The 27,410-nt window shown below is 35.7% G+C and overlaps 1 protein-coding gene across 5 annotated transcripts in view; it reads left to right on the top strand.

The window, feature by feature from the left end:
* Positions 1-27,410, top strand: part of KCNH5 (potassium voltage-gated channel subfamily H member 5) — a 482,529-nt gene that overhangs the window by 160,522 nt on the left and 294,597 nt on the right. For all 5 annotated transcript variants that reach the window (XM_060294881.1, XM_060294883.1, XM_060294880.1 and 2 more), the window contains one exon: positions 18,252-18,375. In XM_060294881.1, the coding sequence (XP_060150864.1) occupies positions 18,353-18,375 (23 nt within the window). In that variant the 5' untranslated portion in view covers positions 18,252-18,352. The remainder of the gene's footprint in view (positions 1-18,251; positions 18,376-27,410) is intronic.

Here is a 27,410-nt window from a genome sequence, read left to right as displayed (position 1 = left end):
TCGTCAAGGTAAGTGGTCCTCTTTCTGGAACTCTGTGGGGCAGAGAACAGTGCTCTCAACAGAGCAAAGGCATTTCCATCTTATCTTGACACAGACTTCCGTCCTGACTCTAGCCATTACTCTTGGTGACATCCTAGGGCTCTACAGGATTGTAGTAACTACCTTGTGGGTTTGCTGGGAAGATTCAGCAAACCCACAAATGTAGCGGATCTTGCACTGTGCTTCATCATAGCAAGGGCTTAATAAATATTCACCTGTTCCTATTTTCTCTGAGGTAGGGGAGATATACTTTTTTTTAACCTGAAGAAAGCAAAGTATTAAATAGTTAAGGCTTTCCTAAGTCTTAAACTGGTGGATCTGAGACTAAAGGCATTTGGATTCACTTTACCAAGGGCTTACTTATTTGGAGAAAAAACCCAAAACAAAAACAAACAAATAAACACCACTCTTTCCCCCAACAAAAAAAGCTACTACTTAACAGTCAAAGAAACATCAGTTCTTTTTACCTCAGTAATTGGCAGTGCTTGGAGAAGCTGAAGAAGGCAGAAATTCAGCCTCTTTTTGTAACTGGCTCAGTGAAATGGCCAAAGGAGAGAAATGAATTGAATTTGTGGTCTGTGTCTTTCCCTTGAACATTAGCTCCTAATGCATAGATAGTAGAAATTAAAAAAAAAATAGGACAAAGCTTTAGAAAATTAATCGGATTGTAAATGCATTCAGAAAAGCCTCACTTCTATTTTTTCTACCAGGTGTGGAGCTTAGACTAGTCTTTTAATTGAAATTCTCCATTAGTTATCTTGCTATTAGTGTTTGATTGCCTTAAAAGGTTAACTTCAAAGAAAATAGAATCCCTTTAGAACAGCTGCAGTTCATTTGCAAAAACAGGGTTTGCTTATTTGCAAGATTGAAAAATGATGCTTAAACATTAAAAATGTAATACTTTATTCCCCCTGACAAACATATCTTGACTGATTTAGCTTTTATCCAAGATTATATAACTAGTGAATGTTTTAAGTCCTTAGGTATTTTAAGAAATATCATTGTAATGAAATTCAGTAAAAACTTGTTCTTATCTACAACAGGGTGAAGGTTTTCTGTTGTACTATGAGACTGTGAATCTCATAGGCCATTATTGCAGTTATCTTTTACTTTTAATGATTCTGACAAGTATACTTTTTAGAAACACATCTTTCATGAACAAAACACCAGTGATTAAAAGTAGAAAGTTTGAATTGTTGAACATTTGTGTGTGTGTGTAGAAATATTTTCTATAACAAAATTGCTATTATTCCTACCATTAGAATTTCAGGAATATAAGTTAAAGTATCTCATGAATTCTGAACCACTTTGGCTAGATGGAAAAATGATGAATTTAATGCCATCAAAGAAACACAGAAACTTAAAACTGTACCTTTGATCTTGAAGGAGATGAAAAGTGAAGGCATATTTTTATCTTTGATGACAGCTGAACAAGTTTGAATAAATTTACAGATATTTTTTGCATATTTCCAACTTCCACAGTGATGGTCTTCTTAATGTTGCCAATTATTATATAATAATTAGTCTCATTGTGGAATGAGACAGGTGCAAAGTGTATGTGTCTACACACACACGCACACATGGGCACACACACACACACATTTCCTTGATATAGAGCTGTAGGATAAAGGTGTATTTGTAAGGACATGAAACATACCAGTTTTATATTCTGTTATTGACATAGTAGAAGTGAGTAAGAACCTACCAGAAATCAACATTGTGGATGTGGGCATGATATATAAATTATTTATGCTTTTGTTTAGCTGTGTGTGCCAGGATTTTATTTAACCCAAATAAAAATGTGCTATATGTGCCTCAGGGATGGTTCTGCTGTTACTGTTCTCTGAAACTTAAATATATCTATAGATATCACTCACCCACTTAAGACAAGTTTAAAAAGTAATATATGCTCCATGACTTAAACTCACAAGTTTCCAGAGTTCAGGGAAATCTGTGTCGGAACACCTAATTTTAATTTTTTTACAGAATTGTCAGTTCTTTGAAGAAAAATACCTAGCATAATTCTTATCTATATTCTTGACAGTGTCTAGCATTGCTGTAGTAATTATTTATTGGCCGTATGACTTTAAATAGGAATAAGAATTTTTATATTTGATCATTCAACAAACTTTTGTGGGTATACAGTGATGAACCAACAGACATCATCCCTGCCCTCATGGAACTTGGAGTCTGGTGGGGAGATAGACGTTCAACAAACCCAGACAAAATATAAATTACAGACTGTGGTAAGCACTTTGAAGGAAAAAGGGAGGGTGCTGTGATCAAGTGTAACAGAAACTAATTTTGATTGGGAGATGGTGTCAAGGAAGACATTTCTAAGGAAGTAGTGTTGAATTGAGGCCTAAAGTAAGAGGTAACTAGATGATGAGTGGGCAGAAGAATATTTCAGGCAGAGAGAAAACATGTGAACCATGTGAAGCTTAAAAGCCAGTGTAGTTGGATTGCAGTGGGTAAAAAAAGAGGAAGGCGGGAAACAAGGGTGGAGAGACAGAGGCTTGACTATTCCGGATGAGGCTTTTGCATTGTATTCCAAGTGCAGTGGACAGATCTCCTGGCCACAGGGGACACTTGCTGTATAACAGCAAGTTGGGTTGGAGGGAGGAACGGTGACAGTAGGGGACAAGCCAGGAGACTGTTGCAATTGTCCACGCAAGAGATGATGGTGGGTAGGCCTGGGAAGTAGCAGTAGAGAAGGAAAGAAGTGGATGCCTCTGCTGGTAGAATTATTAGGGTTTAGTGTTGAATTGGATGGCATGAATGAAGAGGTGTGAAGGATGACTTTCAGGGTTTTGGCTCAAGCATCGGGCATAGAGAGAGGTAAGGATGGAGACGAAGAAGACTGAGATGGAGAAAACTGGGAGATTGCCAGGTTTGTAGTGAAGGTCTAGAGATCACCTGCATTATCACTTTGTTATCTAGCTCCCTTTTCATTCCCTTGAAGTAAATAAGAATGCAGCCAAAGAGAGCTTAGTTCAGTGAGACTGTGTACAGAGGTGATTTCTGTATTCTCCTTACAGAGGTTCAGAAGAGTATCACAGGCCAGATAATTGGCTTGGACCGTCTGGTTGTTCTTGTGGCTTAGAAATATGTAACTTCAAATTTTAACAGGAGGCTAGTTCAGATGAGAAACAAAGTAAATTTTTTTTTGTGTGTATGTATATATGTTTCCGAAGTAGGTTTTTTAAATTCAGGTATAGTCGATTTTCAATATTATATCAGTTTTAGGTGTACAATATAGTGATTCAAAATTTTTATAGGTTGTACTCCACTTACAGTTATTATAAAATATTGGCAATATTCCCTGTGCTATACAGTATATCCTTGTAGCTTATTTATTTTATACACAGTAGTTTGTAGCTCTTAATCTCCTACCCCTCTCCCCACTGGTAACCACTTAGTTTGTTCTGTCTATCCAAAGTAAAATTTTGAATAAAACCAAGATTCCCAAACCAAATCTAACTTTATAATGAATATTTGACAATCAGCATTGTTGAAATACCCTCTTCAGTACTTTTTAGAAAACATTAGTGATTGTTGCATGAGCTTCATTGTGTTGTTGCTTTTAAGCTCCAAATTTCCATTCTTGGCCACTGATTTTTGGAATGTGAATTCTTTAGCTCTTTGAATCAGAGAATTGCAGAGGGTGGGGTAATACTTGGAACTGTGAGCACCTGCACTCAAGTCCTTCTCTCATGGAGGCCCTGGGGTTCTGCGAGAGTGGCTGGAAATAGCCCTTAGCTCAATTTACCGGTTTCTGCCTATACTTCACCTCTGCTGGAGGAGGTCTATGCCAGGGTTTTAGGGCTTTCAGAATAAGGGTGATGATTTCTGGGTGGTGTGCTTCTCCAAGGTTAGGATTAAATGAATATAATGTGAGGGAAAATCTGGTTGACTTTTCTCAGAATCAGCACTAGACCTTGGAAAAAGAATAAATTAGTGAATGTGTTTTATTCAGCGTGTTTGGTTTCTTTCTGTGAAGTCCTTTCTTTTCTCACCTCCATGTCTTTGTTCTTCCTCAGTACTCTAGAATTTTTTTGTGCCTTAGGACTTCTTAAAATATCTGAAAACTTCTCTGTGCTTGTGCTTTGAAATACTTCCCTCTAGGGTAATTTGCATAAAAAAGATGAGAGGAAGAGAGAGAGGTTTAACCCCCAAAAAGGTGTTCCACACTTGTTAATGTCCATGGAATTTCTGGATCAGAGAATGGGGTAGTTTTCATAAGAACAAATGAAACGAAAACCTAAATAACCATCTAGTCATGCCAGATACAGGTAGTGTTGGAACAGCTCAGAGGAAAAGATTATTTTCCTGGAATTGCTATAGAAAGGAAGAATACATGCTTTTATATTGTTTTCATTGACTGAATATAACCTTTCTTCTTCCAGAAACTTCTGCCAGCAGAATTATTGACTTCATGGTTTATATGTGATCTCCTTTAGGAATGGGATTAATATGTAGTGGTATTAAATTGTAGTTACTTTCCTTGATATCTGAAGAAATACCACTGTAAAGAGGAAATGCTTCCTTTATATTAAACGAAAACAAAAGTTTAAACAGCAGTTCAGAAATACAGTGATGAAATAGAAAGTCTTAGACGGTGAGGCCTAATTCTGTCTTTCTCCCCCACTAGATGCCCTTTTCCTATGTTTGCCAAGTCCTCTAACTTCCCTGGCCTGCTTTCCATACTTAAAAGGAAGAAAAGGATGCACAAGATGAGTGTAGTCATGAGCTTGGGGAATCACCTGATGATCTCACTAAAATGCAGGTTCTGATTCATCAAGTCTGGAGTGGGTCCTAGGTTCTGCTTTGTTAATAAATTCCCAGGTGATACTGGTTTACACTTTGAGTAGCAAGGTACGAGAACAAAGTTTCCCAAACCTGGCTGAAAAGGAGACTGACCTCTGAGGCTGTATTTTTGTGTTCCAATCCTAGGGAGTCAATTCGGTGTGTCTGCATTAGAATTTAGCAATCTGTAGATTCTATTGCAGCTGCCAGCATTTAGGCGTTATTGCAGTAGATCAGGGCTTCTCCACCCTGGCTGCATATTAGACCACATGAGAAGATTTAAATAACTTACGCCTGGCTCTCACTCCAGATCAATTAAAACTAACTCTTTGGGGCCTAGAACGAGTAACTCCTGTGGCCCCCTCCAATTCTCCTCAACCTCCATCCCAATCGAATGAATAGTCAAAATTGAGAAACACTCGTAAGGATCCTAGTGGGCATTTTGAATTAGGGGCTTGCGATTTCGTTTTTGACCTTCTAACACTTGAGGAAAAAGTGCTTGTTTTATTTCATGTCCATCTCTGAGAGGATACTCGATGGTCTTGAAAGAATATAATAAGATGTTTTAAAGCCTCAAGCCCTTGCAGAGATCCGTTTGAGAGTTTGTCCATGTGTAGGATTATTGCTTCTGAAATGTTTTAGTGGACTACTGCCACCTGGTAGGGATAATTACCCAATTCTTAGAGCCCTCATACAGGAACATCTGTGTATTTAAAACATTTGGACATGATTGTTTAGAAACATCATCAAGGACTGAAACAGTCTGAATCCCAAGGAAGGTTTAATTTTTCAGAATTCATGGCTGTTGCTGTGCTAAGAGCTGTGAGGACAGATCAGAACTGGTTTCCCTAAGCTTGGCTGATGAATGTCAGTGTATTTGTGCTGCTATTACAAAATGCCATAAGTTGGGTGGCTTATAACCAACAGAAATTTATTTCTTACAGTTCTGGAGCCTGCAAGTTCAAGATCAGGGTGCCAGCATGGTCAGGTTCTTTTGAGAACCCTCTTCCTGATTGCAGACTGCTGGCTTCTCAACGTGCTCTCATCATTATTATAAGGGCCCTAATCCCAATCATGAGGGTCTCCATCCACACGATCTCATTGAATCCTAATCAAATCTCAAAGGTCCCACCTCCTAATACCATCACACGAGGGGTAGAGTTTCAACATATCAATTTTGGGAGGACACAGGCATTCAGTTCATAACAATGAGGATGATGATGGTTACTAAGAATTCTGGGCAATTTCTTTAATGACTTTATGTGTCCAAAACTTCTGAGCTGGTCTTGCTTTCTAGATTTGCAACTATTTCCTTTGTAAAGAAGTTATCCTTCAGTAAGTGTATTGCTTTTCCCTGCCATGTTTTAAAGCCAAAGGGAATTAAAATTTTCTGGGAAGCAATTTTAATTACTCTGCTATCTTGTTCTTAATATTTGTTAATAATACCAGATTTCATATTCACCAAAACAATAATTTTTATGACTATAGGGAAATGGAACAGTTGTGTGAATATTTCATATACACATACTGCGTTTCAACTAACAGACAAGTTTCCGAAAGAAGCTCCTGGACAATTTAATACTGAGCAACTTCCCTCTAATTTAGCTTTTAACATTAAAAAAATCTGTCTCCCCTTCTTCTTTCTATCCCCCTTCCTCCTAATACTTTATTTTGTAGTTTAGCTCTCAGTATAATTTTATAGGTTTTGGTTTGCAGGCTCAACATTTAAAAATTTATTTTTTCTAGATTCTTTGTTTATACACACACACACAGAGCTCACACACAGAAAGCTCTCTCTGGGTATATAATACAGTTGTAAAAGAATCTTATATATATAATAAACAATAACAGTTTATAGTTCATAAAGTATTTTTACTCCAATGGGTAGTTTATAAAGATTTTGCCTACATTACTCCAATCTCCACCAACTACCCAGAGTGGTAGGTATCGTTATGAGGAAGCCAATAACCTAATTAAAACTCCCCAGGTTTTTCACAGTAGCTCCCTTGGTAGTATTGAGACAGGATCCAAATGCTGGCAGAAAATTTGGGGAAAGGATTTTAATGATAATTTGATTGTTATGACTGTTTACCAGTTGATGACTAGTTATATGAAGGACCTAGCACTGTGGTTGATTTTCTCAGTTATAGTTTTATAAAACATTCAGAAATGACAGAAGCAGTTCTTATGCTTGTCTTCCTAAACCCAGAGCACATATTGCTAATGCATAATTATTAAGACCTTGAGGTAAGGGCTAGTAAGCACAGAGTCCAGTTACTTTACTCTCTGTTGGTCTAAATTAATGGAATCAAACTTGAAGCATAAAGATAAATGGAGAGCATATTTCCTCGACTATTTTTTAAAACTTAAAAAAAACTTCGAGTTGCTAGGTTTGATTGAATATGTAAGCAGATACTCTAGAGTGTACCTAGCAATTATCTGAATTGTCCATATTATATGTTATTGGTTAAAATCAAGTATATATTTTAAAAAATAAGACTGAAGATAGGCAGCATCTCAACAACTCACTTAATTAAAATTTAATTTTTATTTTATACAGCAGGTTCTTATTAGTTATCTATTTTATACAAATTAGTGTATATATGTCCATCCCAATCTCCCATTTCATTCCACCCCCCCCACCCCTACTTTCCCTCCTTGGTGTCCATATGTTTTCAACAACTCACTTTTGAGTCCAACTTCTAAATTCTTTTTCCTAAACCACTCCGCCTTCATGCTAATATGAATTGAACTCCCCCTGCCGTGAATTGTTTTAGGACTTACCTTTCATTCCTAGTCTTCTACTTTTCTGTCTAAAGCAAAAAATGAGGCACAGTTTCCCCTAGAAGAGGTTTGAAATTGCAAATGTCTCAGTCAAGAATTAGAATTTGGGCTTCCCTGGTGGCGCAGTGGTTGAGAGTCTGCCTGCCGATGCAGGGGACACGGGTTCGTGCCCTGGTCCGGGAAGATCCCACATGCTGCGGAGCGGCTGGGCCCGTGAGCCTGCGCGTCCGGAGCCTGTGCTCTGCAATGGGAGAGGCCACAACAGTGAGAGGCCCGTGTACTGCAAAAAAATAAATAAATAAATAAAAGAGAATTTAAGGAACCTGGGTGCTAGTTCCTGCTTCTGACCTCCTGGGGCACTTGGCGCTTGGTGAGTTTCCAACTCACTGTGGGATGGAGTTGCATGTAGACATCTGGCCCAACACCTGGCAGAGAGTAAGGGCTCTGCTCCCGGTTGCTTTTGTTATTAATTTTGTTATTACACAGAATTACTAGGATGTAAGTGAAATAATATATCAACAGCAAATGGATAGTGAGAGCAGGGCCCTGCTGAGCTGGAGTCTTAATTTTCCCATCGTAGAGCTATTGAAAATGGTACGTTGGGGTGGGGTTACATTTTTGATAGAAGAATTAACTAGGAACAGTTAGAGCTTCTGATCTAAATCCTAAAATACGTCTAGAAAACAAGTCTGTTTATGAGAGAGGGAGGTCTGCAAGGCCTTTGGGGATAGTTTGAAGCAAGTTTTTAAAACCATGAAATACAGCCCTCCATAGGGTGTAGATCCGTTTAATGGGTCTTGACTGGCGCAGTAAAAAATTGAAATAGAACAGAAATAGAGTACATTTCATGTAGTAAGAGTGTTATCTGAGAAATTTTTTCAGTTGTGTGTACATGTGTGTAAACACACATTGAGTCACTCTGTAAAATTTGTTTCTTAATATGAGCTTCAATTAAAGAAAGTTTGAGAAACACTGATTTGGATAGTTTCTGGGGAAAGAAGGCCTCCTGCAGTAGACCTTTAATGTTTATGGTCCTTCTGTTTTAGAACTGTGGGATTCTCTTTCCTAGGATACTGACAGTTCCTTTAATCAATAAGTAATTACTGTATTGTGACTCTTGTATGCATAGTAGGCGTAAACTTTATAGTTCTGAGGACTGTATCATCTATTTGAGAAGACAAAAAAATAGCATATATGAAAGCATACATGAGGTATTTAGAGAGGCACTTCATACCATATTTCATGATATCAATTATATAGAGATCCCTGCAAGAATCTATGAATGAATGCATTTGTTTATTGATATAGTCAGACAATTAGCAAGCATATATTAGATGCCAGGCACTGTTTTAGGTATTGGAGGATCAAATAGAACTTACAGCTCAACAGGCAGATATGCATTAATCATTTCATGACACAAATAGGTGTCATGAGGCTGTCATAAAATTGCAACTTTGATAAGGACTTTGAGTGAGAGGTACATCATGTCTAAAATTATTATGGATGACCTGGTCAGAAGGTCAGGGAAAGATTCACTAGAGTCATGACGATTGAGTTAAGATCTAAATAAATGTAGGTGTCAACCAAATGGGGAGGGAAAGCAATGATGTTCAGGCAGAGAGAATGTCAAGTTAAAAGGTCCTCCTATGGTGGGAGAGGACTTGAAACTTACAAGGAAAAACTTACAAGGAAAAAGTGGCTGGCTGTCATACTCAGGGCAAGGTGCAGAATGGTGAGAGTTGAGGTTTGACAGACTCTGAGGTCGTTATAGGCCCTGCAAACTTGGGAGAGTTCTGAGAGCCCTGAGAAACTATTGACAGATGTTAAAGCAGGGAGGGGATACGATCCAGATTGAATTTTGAAAAGACCTGCCTGGCTTCAGTGTGGATAATCTATTGAAGGAGTCACTCAATGATTCCTTCATTGAGAGGGCCTGAGTAAACCGATTAGGTAGCTCTTGGCATGGTCTAGGGGAGAGATGATGGAAGCTTGGAGTTGGGAGATGATGGTGAGGATCTAGAGAAATGGAGAGATTTGAAAGGGTTCTAGGAGATAAAATTAATAAGATTTGGTAATAAATTAGCTATAGGGGTAATCAGAAGGATGTTGAAAGATGGCTTCCAGATTGCTGCATAGATGGTGATCTCATTTTCTAAGATAGGAAACACTGGGAAAGCATCTGATTTGGGGAAATGACAGGTCATGGACATGTTCTACTGAGGTAAATTTAAGCTATCTATGAGGAGAGGTGAACCTGGATATAAAGATCTAGAGTTTATAGAAGAGGTCTGGTTTGGAGATAGAGTTACTGAATCTATGGAGATAGGTGAAAGCAGAAGAGGAATGGACATAGAGGAACTTTAATATACTGACTGGATAAAGAGTATTGAGTCTGCAAAGGAAATGGAGGAGTGTCCAGAGAATCAGGGAAATGTTGTTCTATGTAAGCTAAGGATTGAGACATTTTTAAGGAGGGAGTGGATACCATTGCTTCTGAATTATTAAGTGGAAAGGGTAAAAAGTGTCCTTTGGATTTGGTGACATGGAGAGATAATTGGTTACCTAGGTTGTCTTGGAGCGGTGAGGACGTAAGCCAGATAGGAGTGAGTTGGGTGAATAGGGGCTGAGAAGATAGAGCCAATGAGAATAGACAACTTTTATGAAAAGTTTGTCCTGTGAAGGGTTGGACACAGACAGATATGATGGTAGCCAGAGGATGTGGATTCAGTGGTAACCACTGAATGTGTCATAGAGAAGGGAGAGTTGAACTGGTTCTTAAAAGTTTTGATAGGCAAAGAGATGAAGAAAAAGTATTTCAAGTGGATAGTAGGCATCATGAGTGAGCATCTTTTGAGGATATAATGAGAAAACTGACCTAACTGCAATAGTATGGACTTCAGGAGAATAATGAGAAATATGTTTGCACAGGCAGAGAGGATGAGGCTGGATTTCAAAGGACTTTGTGAGTCTGGGAGAGGATTCAGTGATGTTAACAGTTGGGAGACTTGATCTGGATGAAGAGTGGTAGGATGGAGGCAGGGCTTGAGGGGGACAAATGAATGTTAGTCTGAAAATCAGGGAGACCATGTAGCAAGCTATATGCACTGCCACAGCTACCTAGTTATGAAGTGAGGAACCTGTGGATTAGAGAGGTTAAACTGACTAGGACCTGGCCTGGGCTAAGAAGGGAAAGAAGTTAATTTTTGATGATCATATTACAAATATTTATAATTGATGCTATATATAAATGAAAATATTTATAGAAGAATTTATATTTTATGAAGCATTTTTGCAGGAATAAGATCATTTTAAACTCTAATCACTGTATGTACCAAGGAAACGTAGTATTACCATTCTTATAGCTAGGGTTCAGCTCAAATGCCACTGGTTTCCTAAAACTTGTGATTCTCTAGTCCTTTGTCCTTCTTGTATTTTCTTTTAAGTTTGAGGTATACTTTATATGAAGTAAAACATACAGATCTTGTATACAGTTCAATTAGTTTTGGCAAATGTATATACCTCTGTAGTTTATATCTCTATAAAGATAGAAAACAATGACCTTCTCCAGAAAGTCATCAGTCCCTCTACCATCCCATCCCCCTCAGAAATCATTGTTCTGATCTCTATCGCCATAGATTGACCTTGCCTATATTTAAACTTCATATGAATGAAATTATAGTTTCTGACTTCTTTAAATCATCAGTGTTTTTCAGATTAATTTGTGTTGCTGCAATCTATCAGTAGTTTGTTCCATTTTAGAGCTGAGTAGCATGTCTTGTATGAATATGCCACAATTTTTAATCCACTCTCTTGTCGATGGACATTTGCATTGTTTTCAGTTTTGGGCTACTGTGAATAAATCTGATGTGAACATTCTTCTACAAGTCTTTTTGTTAACATATCTTTTCATTTCACTTGAGTAAATGCCTAGAAGTGAAATTTCTGGGTCATAGTTGAATATTTAACTTTTCATGAAACTGTTTTCCAAAGTGATCATACCATTTTATATTCTCATTAGCATTTTATAAAGAATTTCAGTTGTTCCATATTTTCATCAACATTTTTGTATTATTAGCTTTTATAACCACTCTAGTGGTTAAGCAGTGATAGATCATTGTGCTTTTAGTTTGTATTTCCCTAATGCATGATGATGGTGAGTATCTTATTCTTGTGCTTATTGGCTGTTGTACATCTTCTTTTCTGAAATGTCTGTTCAAGTCATTTGCCCATTTTGTTAATTGGGTCATTTGCCCTTTGGTAGGATTTTTCGGGCCTATTTTGGATAGGAGTTCTTTCTCAGGTATCTGCATTGTGAATATCTTCTCTCAGTCTGTGGATTCCCTTTTCATTTTCTTGACAGTGTCCTTGAATGAGCAGTTCATTTTAATTTTGATAATGTCTAATTTATTTATCAATACTTTCTTTTATGGTGATTACTATATGAGTCTTAGAAATTTTTGTCTTCCTCAAAGTTGCAAAGATTTCCTTCTGTGTTTTATTTTTAGTTTTCACTTTTGTGTTTAAGTCTATGACCTGTTTTAAATTATTTTCGTGTGTGTGGTGTGAAGTAAGGGTCATGGTTCAATTTTTGCTTGTATGGATAGCCAGTTGTTTTAGCACAGTTCATTGAAGTTGTCTTTATTAATGAAACTGCCTTGGCATCTTTGCAAAAAATCAGTTGGCCATTTATGTAAGGGTCTATTTCTGAAGTCTTTAAACTGTTTCATTGATCTATTTGTCCCAACTCCAATTTCATACTATATTAATTACTATAGTTGTATGTTTCTCCAACTTGGTTCTTCTTTTTCAGATTTTATTTTGGGTTATTTTAGGTAATTTGTATTTTCACAAACATTTTATAATTATTTTGTCAATTACTTCAAAAAAGCCTGTTGGTATTTTCATTGGGATTGTATTAAATCTATAGACTGATTTGTAGAGAACTGAAGTCTTAAAATATCCAGTCTTTCAATTCATTCACATGGCATAGCTCTCCATTTGTTTAGAAGCCATTTGTAAGCAGCATTTTTTAGTTTTCACTCTAGAGGTCCTACATGTATTTTGTTAAATTTATTTCTAAGTATTTTATACTTTTTGATATCATTCTAAGTGAAATTGCTTTTCATTTTCCAATTGTTTAATGCTAGTTAATATAAACAAAATAGATTTTATATTGACTTTATGTCTTGTAACCTTGCTTAATTCACTCAATAATTTTAGATATCCTTTTGAATATTCCTTAGGATTTTCTACATAAACAATCATGTCATCTGCAAATAGAAAAAAAATTACATTTACCTTTTAAACATTTATATCTTATATACATTTTTGGTTTGTTTCTCTCTTTTTCTTTTTTTTCCTTTATTTTCTTAGATGGACTCTGATGAAATGTTGAGTATAAGGGTTGAGAGTATATATATCATTGACTTTTTCCTAATCTTAGGGGGAAAATATTTAGTATTCTAGCTTTAAAAATGATGTTAGTTATGGATTTTTTAGCAGGTATCCTCTATCAGTTTGAGGAAGTTTTCTTTTATTCTTAGTTTGCTCAGATATTTTAACTATGAATGAGTATGAATTTTGTCAAATGCTTTTTTCTGCATCTACTGAGATATAATCATATGGCTTTTTCTTTTATTCTGTTGATGGATTGCATTGATTGATTTCATAATGATAAATCAACCTTATGTTCATGAGATAAACACTACTTGGCTATGATCTATTTTCTTTTTTTTTTTTTCTTTTTTTTTTTTTTTTTTGCGTACGCGGGCCTCTCACTGTTGTGCCCTCTCCCGTTGCGGAGCACAGGCTCCGGACATGCAGGCTCAGCGGCCATGGCTCACGGGCCTAGCCTCTCCACAGCATGTGGGATCTTCCCAGACCGGGACACGAACCTGTGTCCCCTGCATTGGCAGGTGGACTTTCAACCACCGTGCCACCAGGGAAGCCCTATTTTCTTTTTTATATATTGCCGGATTCTATTTGCCAATATTTTCTTCTGTATTTTTGCAACTACATTCATAAGATCTATTGGTCAGTAATTCTTTCTTTAACAGCCCTTGTCAGATTTTGGTATCATAATAATGCTAACCTCATAAAACAAGTTAAGAAATGTTTCCTCACCTATTTTCCGAGTGTTTGTGTAATATTTGTACTATGTCTTATTTAAATATTTGAAAGAATTCCCTGAGCCCATAGCCATCTGGGCCTTTAGTTTTCATTAAAAGATATTAAGCTATTTAAATTTTCCATTTCTTTTTGTGCCTGTTTTTTATTTTCAGAAATTTAATTCATTTCATCACAGTTTTATAATTCATTGGCAAAATATTGTTTGCTGTACCTTTATTACCATTTGCTATGTGTACTATATCCAGTGATGTCTACTCTTTCATTCTTGATGATGGTAACTTGTGTTTTTTTGAAGTTCACTCTTCTTTGAATGTTTTCTATTTCACTGATCTACATTCTGACCTTTATTTACTTCCTTCTATTTAATTTGTATTTAATAGCTATTATTTTTCTAGTTTCTTCATAAAAGAGTTTAGATTATTGATTTTAAACTTTTCATTAAAAAATAAAACTTTAAAATGAGAAATTTCTCTCTAAGCACTGCTTTAAATGTATACAACAAACTTATTATCATCCAATTTAAAATATCTTCTATATTTCTGTTGATTTCTTCTTTGACCCAGTGGTTTAGAAATGAATTGGGTAACATCCAAATACTGTAGATTTTTCTAGATAATTAAAAAAAATGATTTCTGATTTAATTACTTTGAAGTCAGAAAATATACTTTATGTAATTTCAATGTTTTGAAATTTATTGACAATTTTTGTGGCTCAAAGTCAGTTACATCTTGGTGGAATTTCCACACGCACTGGGAAAGAATGTGTATTCTGTAGTGTAGTGTGGGGTGTCCTGTAAATGTCAGTTAGTTTGAGTTAGTTGATAGTGTTGGTGTTGTTCAAATATTCTGTATCCTCAATCAGTTCTTCATCTGGTTGTTCTGCTAGTTAAGGCAGAAGGTTAATATCTCCCTTTATTATTGTGAAATTGTCTATCCTAGTTATGTCATTTTTTTTCTTCATGCATTTTGAAGCTCTTTCATTACTTTCATATGCATTTGGGAGTGCTGTATCTTCTTAATGAATTGACTCCTTTATTATTATTAAACGCCCCTCCTTATTTCTATTACCCCTTGTCTTCAGCTACTTTATTTTGTATCATCATGGGCAGACTTACTTTCTTTTTTTTTTTTTTTTTTGTGGTACACAGGCCTCTCACCGTTGTGGCCTCTCCCGTTGCGGAGCATAGGCTCCGGACGCGCAGGCTCAGTGGCCGTGGCTCACGGGCCCAGCCACTCTGCAGCATGTGGGATCTTCCCGGACTGGGGCACGAACCCGTGTCCCCTGCATCGGCAGGTGGGCTTTCAACCACTGCGCCACCAGGGAAGCCTCCCAGACTTACTTTCTTATGCTTAGTGTTTGAGTAGTGTATTTTACCTCACACTTTCAATTTTCAAATTAAAAAAAATTTTAAGTCTTTATTGAACTTGTTACAATATTGCTTCTGTTTTATGTTTTGTTTTATTTGGCCCCAAGGCATGTGGGATTTTAGCTCCCTGACCAGGGATTGAACCCACACCCCCTGTATTGGAAGGTGAAGTCTTATCCACTGGACCACCAGGGAAGTCCGTATCTATCTTTTTATACTTTAAATGGCTCTCTTAAAATACTAGACTATCAGTTTCTATTCTGTTTTTAAAAATCCAGTCTGAAAATTTCTGTCTTATAATTAGTGTGTTTATTCTATTTACATTTAATGTAATGCTTGATATATTTGGATTTAGGGCTACCATCCTGGGGTTTATTTTCTATTTGTCCTATCTGTTGTTTGTTTTTCCCTTCTTGACTTTTTTTGTGGAGGTTATTGTTATTATTATTGTTACTATTATTATTTTTTCAGCTAAAATACCTATTACATTTGTTTTATTGTGATTCTGCTGGCAATGGTTTCTCCCAATTTTTGTTTCTGAGCATGTCTTTATTTGACCATCAATTTTGAAGGATATCTTTGCTCTCTATAAAAATCTAGGTTGATAAACATTTTTCTCTCAGTATTTTAAAGATGTCATTCCATTGATTTCTGGCCTCCTTTGTTTTTCATTCTTTGTATGCTGTATTTATTACACCTCCCCCAAATATAACACATATAAATAATGTATCTTTTTTTGGATGTTTAAAATTTTTTTTCCCTTATTTTTCATTAGCAATTTTACTGTCCTCTTCTTACTGTTGCTTTCTTTGGTTTATCTTGCTTGAGGTTTACTGAGCTAAGATCTCTGTGTTGCTATTTTTCATGCTATTTGAAAAATTTTAGTCATCCTTTATCAAGTAACATTTGTGTCCTATTCTGGTTTTTTTCCCCAGACTCAGCTACATATATTTTAGACTGCTTGATATTGTCCCAGGACATCTTTTCTGTTATTTTCTCTTTTTGCTTCAGTTTGCAGTAATTTGCATTGATATGTTTTTAAACTGTCCTTTCTTTTTTATTGTCCAATATATTGTTAAATCTATTCAGTTTTTTATTTCAGAGATTGTATTGTTTATTTCTATGTTCCCATCTCAACCTCTCTATTGCCCATTTTTTCTCTTGATTATTGTTACAGTTTCCTGTTTCTTTGCATGCCTAATAATTTTTAACTGTATACGGACATTGTATTGATACAATGTAGAGATTTTGGACTTCATTATTTTCCTCTGAAGAGGATTTCATTTTATTTTAGCAGGTGGTTAAATTACTGGTGCGTCACCGTAATTATGACTTCAGCTTTTTTTTTTTTTTTTTTTTTAGTATGAGTCTATTTTCTACATTTTTGATCTTAGACTCAGGTCATAACCATTTATCCTGAGACTTGATTTTTATTCCTGAAGTAAGGCCTTCTGTGGAATTAATGGAAAGCTCAAGGTATTTACCAAGCTTCTCTAACTTGATAGGACTCGAACTCCAAAATTTGTCCTATAGCTTTGGGAAGCTGATGAAGTTTCTGCCTACCTCTTTAGCCTTCTAGTCATTGCAAGACAAGATGGGTTCCTTGTAGTCTCATCCTGTGCATGCAATTTAGGTCACAGAGGAGGATTTGAGGTAGATTTATATACAGGTTTATGGCTCCATATGTTAAAGGAACTCCACCTTAACTTCAGGCTGCTTTGGCGGTCCCAAATTATGATCTTTGACTTTTTAGCCCCATAAGACTTTTCTATTTGAGCTCTATCACCCACGAACTTTACAAACTGAGACGTGCTCTCAGGGGAATGGACAGTTAAATGAATATCTCACCTAATGTGTCTTCCTTTTTTCAAGGGTTTGTCTTTTCCGGTTTCTATCCACTTTTGATTGTCTTCTAGTGCCTTGAAACAGATTTTTTTCCCATATGTTGGCCCATGCTTCTTGATTTGGCATCTGTTCTGGTAAATTGTACTTGGTTACATATTTGTTTTTCTTCATATGTAAGTTGTTTGAGAGTAAAGGGCATGGTTTATTGATCTTTATTTTATCCCATTGTCTGATCCAGAGTAGTGCCTTTTACTTAGCAGCTACTTAGTCAGTGAATTGCATTGTTATTTATATGAAGAGCAACTGTAAGTCAGAATTTAAACTTCAAGTCATCTATTCATAAGTTAATTTCTCTTCAGTACACCACTCAATATGAGTTCAAAGAAGATTTTTTAGGTAGATATTTTGAAGTATAGTACTCCCTAAAAAATCTGCTTGTAAAATATTGATATTTATTTTAAAAATAATTTTATGTTTTATATTTTAATATTGTTTTAATTTTGATGTTAACATATTTATCATTTGACCTACAAAACCGCTAAAGTTACTGCCTAAAACTGTTGGATTTTCAATCAAGGTATATGCCAAAAGATATTATTTTTTGTATTAATTTTTATACCTAAAGCAAAACCACTTCTCCATGCAAAACAGACCAGAGATGTTTCTTTTATTTAGAATAATGGTAGTTTCCAAATTCTGTGTAGCATGTGGTTGAAAATAATGTCTTTGAATAATTTTATTTTAAAAAGGGACTTCATTTAAAAATTTGATTTTAAATTAGACTTCTCTAGATCAAACTGATGGACAATGAATTTGTCCCATCATGTCAAAATTACATTAATACAGTTTTTGGAGGAGTCATCCAAACTTGTCTCTGTTATTAAGTTTAATATTCTCAGTTTGTAGAGAAGTGACTGTAGCCCTTAGTCTTAATAAATTAAACTGTTTTTAGCTGTGATTATTATAGTCATTAACATTTATTTAATATTAACCATGCTTTGTTTTCATAGTGTACTGTTTACTTGAATGCAGAGAGTATTGTAAACTGGCTTCTTTTCAATGGAGTTTTTAGTTTATATGCAAATCTTGTACTCATTGCAGATCTCAGTTGCTGATCATGCTAAAGTAATAATGCCAGTTTCAAGGATACGTTTTATTATTTGTACCATAACAAACCATGGTTATATTTGTTTATTTTTATGAATATGTCTTTTTAATTACTTGAAAGAAGTACATTGTTAAATGAAGCTAAAAAACTTCCCTTTTCTTCTTTCTCCTTTAGAATCGAGTTTCTTACTGGGAAATGCCCAGATTGTGGATTGGCCCGTAGTTTATAGTAATGACGGTTTTTGCAAACTCTCTGGGTATCATCGAGCTGACGTCATGCAGAAAAGTAGCACTTGCAGGTAGGTTAAGAGAACAGCTCAGGAATGTTTTTTAAAGTTTAACTAAATGTTGAATGTGGTTAAAAGGCTTAAACTTACTTAGATTCACTGTGATTTGGTCTTGCACCCAGTTCTTGGTACAGAGCTCCCAAAACTCTTGGAATTTCTTGTTATATGTTAATGAGGTGACTTTTGGAAAGCCCTTAGATAACCTAAAGATGGGGTTGGCTGCCAGAGGAACCAACCATGTAATTAGTACCATGCCCTCTCCCCAGTCTCCTGGAGAGGGGCTGGAGGTTGAATCAATACCAATGGCAATGATTTAATAAATTATGACTGTGTATTGAAGCCTCCATAAAAACTCAGAGGACAGGTTCTGAGACCTTCCAGTTTGGGCAACATGTGGAAGTGACGAGAGTGGCATGTCTGGTGAGGGCATGGAAGCCCCATACCTTGTCCTGTGCATCTCTTCCATCTGCCTGTTTCTGAGTTATATCCTTTTATGATAAACCAGTAATCTGGTAAGCAAAATGTTTCTGTGAGCTCTGTGAGTCTCTCTAGCAAATTATTCAAACCAAAGGAAGAGGTCATGGGAACCTCTCATATATAGCTGTTTGTCAAAAGTACACATAACAACCTCTGCTTGTAACTGGTGCTGAAGTTTAAGGAGGGTGTCATGGGAACCTGCAATCTGTATTAGGTGGGTCAGAAACACAGGCAACGACCTAGGCTTGTGACTGATTCCTGAAGTCTGGTGGAGGGTAGTCTTGTAGGACTGAACCCTCAATGTTTAACCTGTGGAATCTGATGCTATCTGCAGGTAGGTAGTGTCAGAATTGAGTTGAATCATAGGACACCCAGCTGGTGTCCCTAGAATTGCTTGTTGTTGGTATAGGGAAACTCTCCACCACCACCGCCACACCCAGATTGGAATTGGTACCAGAACCTATTGATTCACATGAAAACTATAGGGTAAAAATTATATTAGAATGTTAAGGAGACTAAACTGTCAATAGAAATACATAGTTTAAGAGCCACTGGTGAGAACTTTTGCAAAGAGAAATATTTTTGCATAGCTGTGAATTTATTAATTCATTCAATAAATATTTTTTGATCACCCTCTATGGGCCACAAACTATTCTAGGTGCCAAGTGATCAAAGGAACATCCTATATCAGAGGACCATTGATGTCATCAGCACTTCTTGAGTTGCTAAAACTGTATTGAACAAAGTAGAGGCAACAACCCCCAACCAAGTAGGACATGGTTTTTGAACATTAAAAAAAAAATCAAAATGAAGTTTTTTCATACTGTGTAAATCACACGTACTTTGTTATGTTGGTACATTGTACCACTGCTATTTTGTTTGACTTATGTAAAACAGAATCTGGCATTTATATTATTTATAACAATTCTTTTAAAATATTCCATATCTGTGAGCTTAAAGAGAGTATTACCAAAAAAGATCATAAAAGAGAAAAGGAAACTCTATATAAGGAACCAATTTAGAACCGAAAACTTTTCACAATATTTCGGTAATGCCAGATGGGATGTTTTTTCCTTGAGTTAATTTTTCTTTAAAGCTCACACTTAACTAAGTACCAAAATCATGTTATTTTAGAACTGCAAGGGGTCAATTTTTTTCTACTCCATATTCGTTATTTTTCAGAGGAAAAACTGAGTTAGAGTTAGGTTAAGGGATTTGCCCAGGGAAGCAGTGATTTATTTATCTTTTTTTCTACCCATTTATGCTGCGAAACATTATATGCATATACAAATATATATATTCTACATCTTCATGGAGGGTAGGGATTTCATATGGAGTCTAAACCTGACTATACATGGGAATCACTTAAGAGAGGTTTTGCAAAACACAGATTCTCAGACCTCATCTTAAACCTATTGAATCAGAATCACCTCAGGTGGGTAGGTGGGGGCAGGAATCAGTCCTTTTAACCAGCAGCTCTGATGATCCTGATGCTTAGCCAGCACTGAGAAATTATCTGTTCAAACATCCTCTTTCTTCGCTTATCCTCTCCCAGCAGTCCTCATTTTCTCTCTACTAAAGTCATTCTCGTATTCAGCCTTCACTTCCAGGCCTGAAATTGGTAGGTAGGAATGATGAAAAACTGTGGCCCCTCGTTGAGAAACTCTCTTTGGTAGCACGGATGTCTCTTGTGCCTTTTTACCTGCTGGGTGGATATTAGCTCTTGGCCTGGCACTGTCACTGAGGTGTGTGTTCTAAATTCTGGGAGGCCAAGGTTTGTATTGAGCATTTCTGCTCCCTTATGTCTCGGCAGGGTTTAGGTTAGGAAAAGGTTAGTTTTATGGTAGACCTAACCTGTGGAACAGGTTCTATAGAGAATTCCAGGAAATGTAGATGCTCCCATACCTATTTCCTGACCTCCCACCATCATCATGCCGGGCTTGTTTCAAGTTGCCATCTTCTACCTGAAGGTGCTCATAACTTTTCCTCCTTTGACTCCCTATAGTTCATCATTTGGCACCGTCATATGGCCTTAACCTAGTTTTTCTTATCCCTGGGGTTTTCATTGCTATTGCTTTTGGTGTCATTTTTGAGATGTATTGCTCTTCATATCTGGATGTATTGTAAAGTCATGCTCACATCTCTTCTTGCTTCCCATGTATCTGCCCCTATACCCCAGCCTGCTTTCTTTGGCACATGCAATTTTTCCTATAAAAAGTTCATTAAAAAATGCTGGCATGTTGTAACACAGAGAATGTATATTCTATCCCCTTAAAGCATTGCTTTCCCTCCTACCACCAGTGCCAGATTATACATGCCTTGAAGGTAAGGATTCCATCTTGTTCACTTTTGTATGCACTACAGGACACAGCTCAGTGTTCTGTGTCAGTATTGTTGAATTGGTTGGCTTGTTTTGCAATAAACCCTAACCTAGGTCTCACAGACTTCTGTATAACATGCTTTTATTTATTGTATTTTATCCCAAGCGTTATGGTATTTGAGGTGGGTAAGAAAGCAGAGAGCTTTGGATTATGTTACACTTTTTCACTGTGGGAAGAAGTATGCAAATCTCCCCCCAATTCTTCTTCACTTTTGTTAGAGATAGTATTTTCAAAATACCAGTATTCTTTTATTTTTTTTAACATCTTTAGTGGAGTATAATTGCTTTACAATATTGTGTTAGTTTCTGCTTTATAACAAAATGAATCAGCTATATGTATACGTATATCCCCATATCCCCTCCCTCTTGAGTCTCCCTCCCACCCTCCCTATCCCACCCCTCTAGGTGGTCACAAAGCACAGAGCTGATCTTGCTGTGCTATGCGGCTGCTTCCCACTAGCTACCTATTTTACATTTGGTAGTGTATATATGTCAATGCTACTCTCTCACTTCCTCGCAGTTTACCCTTCCCCCTCCACATGTCAAGTCCATTCTCTACGAATACCACTATTCTTTAAAAATTTTTTTATTGAGGCATAGTTAATTTATAAGATTATATTAATTTCAGGTGTATAACAGTGATTCAAAATTTTTATAAATTATACTCCATTTGAAGTTATTGTAAAATATTGGCTATATTTCTTGTGCTGTACAGTATATCCTTGTAGCTTATTTATTAATCGTAGTTTGTACCTCTTAATCCCCTACCCTTTTCTTACCGCTCCCCTCTTCCCGCTCCCCACTGGTAATCACTAGTTAAACATAACAGTATTCTTAACACAAACAATTATTACTTGATTGCACAAAATGCCCATTGTGTTCTGCTAATCTAAAACTTGCAAGCAATTGAATGCTCTCGCAGAGCAATGAAGACTAGCATCTGATATATGAGCAAGTGTTTGAATCCTATCAGGTTTTCTTAAGGCATAGTTTATTTTAATGCACGCCCCTTTCAAACTTCTACATTCCGTTTAAAAACTAAACTACACCCATTTTACTTTCATTGAAGCACTTTTTAGAAGAATGAAGACCTGGAAATAATAAAAATGTCTGGTAGTATATTTATTAAAAAATGTTAAGGCAAAGCCCTAACTTCTTACATCATATGTTGGAAGAATAATGACACTGAAAGAAGCTAACAACGTATTACTAAGTAAAAAAATCAACCAACCAGCCAAATGAACAAAAAAGATTTCAAAACAATATCTGCATCATGATTCCAATTTTGTTTACATATAGTTGTTTTCCATTTCCTGTATGAATCTATAAAAGCCTTTGAATATGATACACAAGGAAACAGAGGGAGGAAAGAAACTTTTATACACATTTAGAAATACAGTGTTAAAGCTAATGTTATACAGTTTTGGAATCACTGAATTCTAGTTGAATATGGACATAAATAATTTGATACTGAGGGTAGCCTTATAACAAATCAAAGAATTTTACTGATTTTAATAATGACAAGTTTTAGACAAACATAACAGAATAAGAAGCTACAAATCAGTGAGTATCACTTTGTGAGGAAAAAATATGAATATCTTATGTGCTGAAAAAGAGTCATCTTTGTATACAACTTGCACTAGATGGATTAAAATTGATAGGATTAAAGTGGTAACTGCATAAAGATTACATGTCCTATTTTTAAAATATTCAAATGTGAGTTGTTTTATGGAAAATGACAAATATTAATTTGTAATTTTACAATATCAAGAGGCTAAGATTATTTATACATTATATATTATTATACATTATTTATACATTTGTATATTTATTCTGTTTTCTTATCTTTTTCCTTGTCTTTCCCAGTCCTTCTCCCATTAGACCAGGTGCATAGAATCAAATTAAACATACTCCTCAGTTTGTCCCAATATTATCATTTGGATCTCTCTAGGCACAGTCTATTTATTTTATTTTAATTTCATTTTATTTGTTTTATTTTGTTTCAACTTCTTTTCTTTTATTTCTTTTCCCCTTCCATTCCCCTTCATCTTGCATAGCTATTCATTTTAGTGTGTTCATTGTATGTCTTTCTAATCCATCTTCCATGTGTTTAATAAATACGTGTATTCTTGAAATGATGTTGCTTTGTGTGTGTTTTTAAGGCCTACATAATTCATGCTGTGCAGTAAGGTATACAGTTTCTTACTCTTTTCACTCACCATTATGTTTTTGATATTTTTTAATGTTGCTATATCATAATCTATTTCATCATGTCTGACTGTTTTATAGTGTTCCAGTGTCCTCACAACCTTCATTTTCTTTATCCACTTTACTAGTCTTGAACTCCAACTTCTGACACTTTGCTACTCCAACAAGTTGGAGGTAAACATCCTCATACACATCTTCTTGTGTTCCCATGGGAGAAGTTGTCTGTCTCTATGCCCAGAAATAGAATTGCTGGATAGTAGAATGTATGCAGAAATTGTAAATTAACTGCTGTCAGATTGCTGTCCAGAATGGCCCTCTGTTTCTACTCTCAGCAGCCATGATGGAGGGTTTTCCTATATCCTTGCACTTTATAATAGTAGCTAAATTTCTATTAAAATAAAAATCTGGTGTGTGCCATGTACTGTCTCATTTTTATTTTAGCTAAAATTTCAAAAAATATTTTAATGAAATTTCTGGATTCCTAGGAAGTTCAAATGTTCATTTGATTGTCCTATAATTTCATTTCCAAGCTTTTGGACTGTTGCTGTTTACTGAAGGACACAAAATGTATTGCATGTTTGAAGGAAATTGTATGTAGGTTTTGGGGGGATGGCATTTAAAAACATCTGACCTTATCTCAGGACCCTTAGAAAGCCCTGACATTCGAGACATACTGTCATAGGTCAGGAAGAAACCACTTTAGCATTTTACCCTTGATTAGCCTGAACCTTTTAAAAACCTGTTCTACTTCTTTTAAAATTTACTTTTCATTTATTTATTTTTGTTTTTTAAGATAAAGGGGTGAGAAGAGGAATCAGATAGGTAGGGAAGATTGGAGTAGATAGATGCTTTCAAATACATTTTTTTTTTTTGGAAGGCCCATTAATAATTCTTAACCAAACTATCAAATTAGACAATGAAGCAGAGATATTAAGAGCCACTTTATTGGATGTATTTTCACAGGTAGTTTTATTAACGCAGGGTTACCTCAGTCAACAAGAGAACATTACACATGATGGATGTCAGTCAGTCTGGTTCCATTTGGCCGAGAGCTCTGCTTCACAATGAGCGAAAGTGTTGAAACATTCAGTGTTGACTGAGTGTTTGTGTGCTTATTAGTCCAGGAACATTGTTGACCATTAGCAGATAAAGATTGGCAGCACTCATGATTAGATTATATATTTTTTCAGTTTGTAAGATTCCTTTCTCCTTCGGAAGTCTGTCAAATTATAGCCATACTTACTGTCAGGTGTTATAATGAGGCTGGTTTGTGAGATTTTGATGGCAAAACAAGGGATCCAAAAATAAGTAAATCTTGCTATAAACCAAACCACTTAGTCCTAGAAGTTTCCTAGGGTAAGATATACAGGAAAGATATACTGCCAAATGCTCAGGCAAGCTGGATATGGCCCAAGCCAGGCCTCAGGAAATCTCCCTTACTCCCAAGATCAAGTCTTCCCACAAGTTAGTTGTGTGGCAAGGTAAGTGGCCAGATTATCCAGCAGCAGGCCCTGGGTGAATTTATGCCTCAATGTCATGGGTTCACAAAGAAAGAAGACACACAAAATGATGTGTGTATCCCTTTAAGACACAGGGACCCTGCCCATTAGCAGGCATGGCCCAACCCTTGCCCTAGAATTGTAGAGGAGCAAAGGAGTAGGGTTGGGCTGGAGGGGCTTCTAACCCCACCCATAAGAAGCATTCCAGTAATAAGTCATTGTACAGCACATTATAATTTGCAACTTCATGTGCATTATCCTTTTAATCCCCACCCTCTGAGTTATATTAACATTACCATCATTTTACTGATGAGGCAACTAAGAGTCAGAGAAGTTATACGACTTGGCCATGAGCCTTACAGATTGTAACTGGTCCTCTTAAGTGCAGTGGTCCTCTGTTATATTGTGGCTGCTCCATATTATAGCAGGGATAGATTGCTTCTGTGCATCTAATTTTATTTTCCTTCCAATAAGATAACAGTGAAGTTGTAGAAGTCATTTATTATTACTGAAGGGGAGCTTGGCTATCTAAGAGAGTAATTTGAAGTTCTGTAATTTTTTTAGTATTCCCATTATATATTCCTGGAGGATATTCAATAAGAGACATAAAAAGTATTTAAGATTATTATATAGATATATAGTTTCTAAAGTCTGATGATTATCATTTCTAAATCTTGGTTTCCTTCAAATTCCATTAACCATTCAAAGGCTGCATTGAGCTTCAGCCATCTGCAATCAGGCTGCAGGAAACCTCGGTAAAGAAATTCAATATTTACACATAAAAAGTGCCGAGCAAGTAAGCAAATGTGCCATACACGTAAAATACGCAGAAGCATTGATTTAGTCATTTTGGTTTGGACAACTTCGGGTGGAAACACTTTCAAAGTTTGAATTAATCTCCAGAACACTTGCTTTGGAAGATTGGATAATACATTTCAGACATTCTTTCAGGTCATTTTGAAATATCTTTTGTTATGTAACTGCTGCATTTTACCACTTCAAATATGTGTTCTGTCTCTGGAAATACGTAGTTTTAAAACTTAAAATAAAAATATGAGTGAAACTGTGTAAGAAATAAAACCTATTTTTGAAAAATTATTCAGAGTATAATAAGCTGGGATTTTTTTCTTAAAATGATCCTATTTTCTTAGGACAGTCTATTTTAGCATTGGGAGGGCTAAAGAATGGGTTATAGAATTTTCAGAGTTTATTTGAGAAATTGCTTGTTTTCACCTTCTCTTCAGCATTTTAGCTGAATCAGACTTGTGTTGTATTTCTTCTTAAGTGGTATTATTAAATCAATTTCTAAGACAGTTTCTTTTTTTTAAATTTGAGTTGTAACATTTTTAATCCTATTTGAGTTAATTTTTCACCATTTTTATCCTAGTTGCTTGTTATATTATAGATGATTTCTTTTTTATGTTTTTCTGTTGGCCAATTATGAATATTGTGTTTTGGTTTACTGAACTATTGACTCTGACATTTAGTAATAGGAGTAAATACTTTCTCTTTTTTTTAAGACCACAAACATTTATTTAGTTTAATTACCCTTATTATTATTATTTTTTGTATTTTTAATGTTTTCTCTTTATTAGTGTCTTTAGGTTAAAAATAACAGTCAATAAAAAAGTTTACTTGTCTGTAAAAAATATTAACAGTATTAAATAGTGTTTTATTTGTGGGGAGGAAAGGAGGGTGACTTTGTGCACTTTAACTGAGGAATTCTAATTTAATTATAATGCCCTCAGGAGATTTTCATAAAACTCGCATGAGCTGAAACACAGGCTTTGACAGGAACAGTGGCTTTTCAATGCCCTCTGAAGCTTCATGTGTTAGTCTGGCTATAGAATTATGGAGTTAGAGTCTGTCATCCTATTCTGATATTCTCTTGCTTATTTTACTATTATAATGACAATTAAAAATTCCTTTTTTTATAAAAGAGAAAAGTATTGTATTGAAAATGCAGGCCACAGATTGGACAGCCTTTGGTTGGCCTCATCTACTTTCTTAGTTTTCAGAATTCTAGTTGCTTAGGTTAGTGTTACCATAAGATGGGTCATTACTCTGTAATTTTTTTTTTTTGGAATTTTTGAATTTTATTTTATTTATTTATTTTTATTTTATTTATTTTTTAATACAGCAGGTTACTCTGTAATTTTTAGTTGTGATATGGTTTCATGGTTGAATCCTGCTAGTTTTGCTGGCTCTTGCTAACAAACTATGCTTTTCATGTTGTAAACTTTCTAGATTGAGACATTCAGGAACAGATTTCCCATGAGGATAAAGAATCGTAACCTTCAGGGGCCTTTACTTGAGTGCATGTCTTTCAAGCCTCTGTACCTAATTTTGTTTTATAATTTTGCATTCCTTTCCTTAAAGACGGCCCCTAAAATTGTATAAGCTTCAGGCCCCGCCGCACTTGGATTTACCTCTGGCTAATAAGCTAATTTATTGAAAACTCGAAGAAAAGCAATAACAAAGAT

This window comes from Globicephala melas, chromosome 2, assembly GCF_963455315.2.
Source record: "Globicephala melas chromosome 2, mGloMel1.2, whole genome shotgun sequence".
NCBI classification, from domain to species: Eukaryota; Metazoa; Chordata; class Mammalia; order Artiodactyla; family Delphinidae; genus Globicephala; species Globicephala melas.
This window is presented reverse-complemented; position numbering and strand designations above follow the sequence as displayed.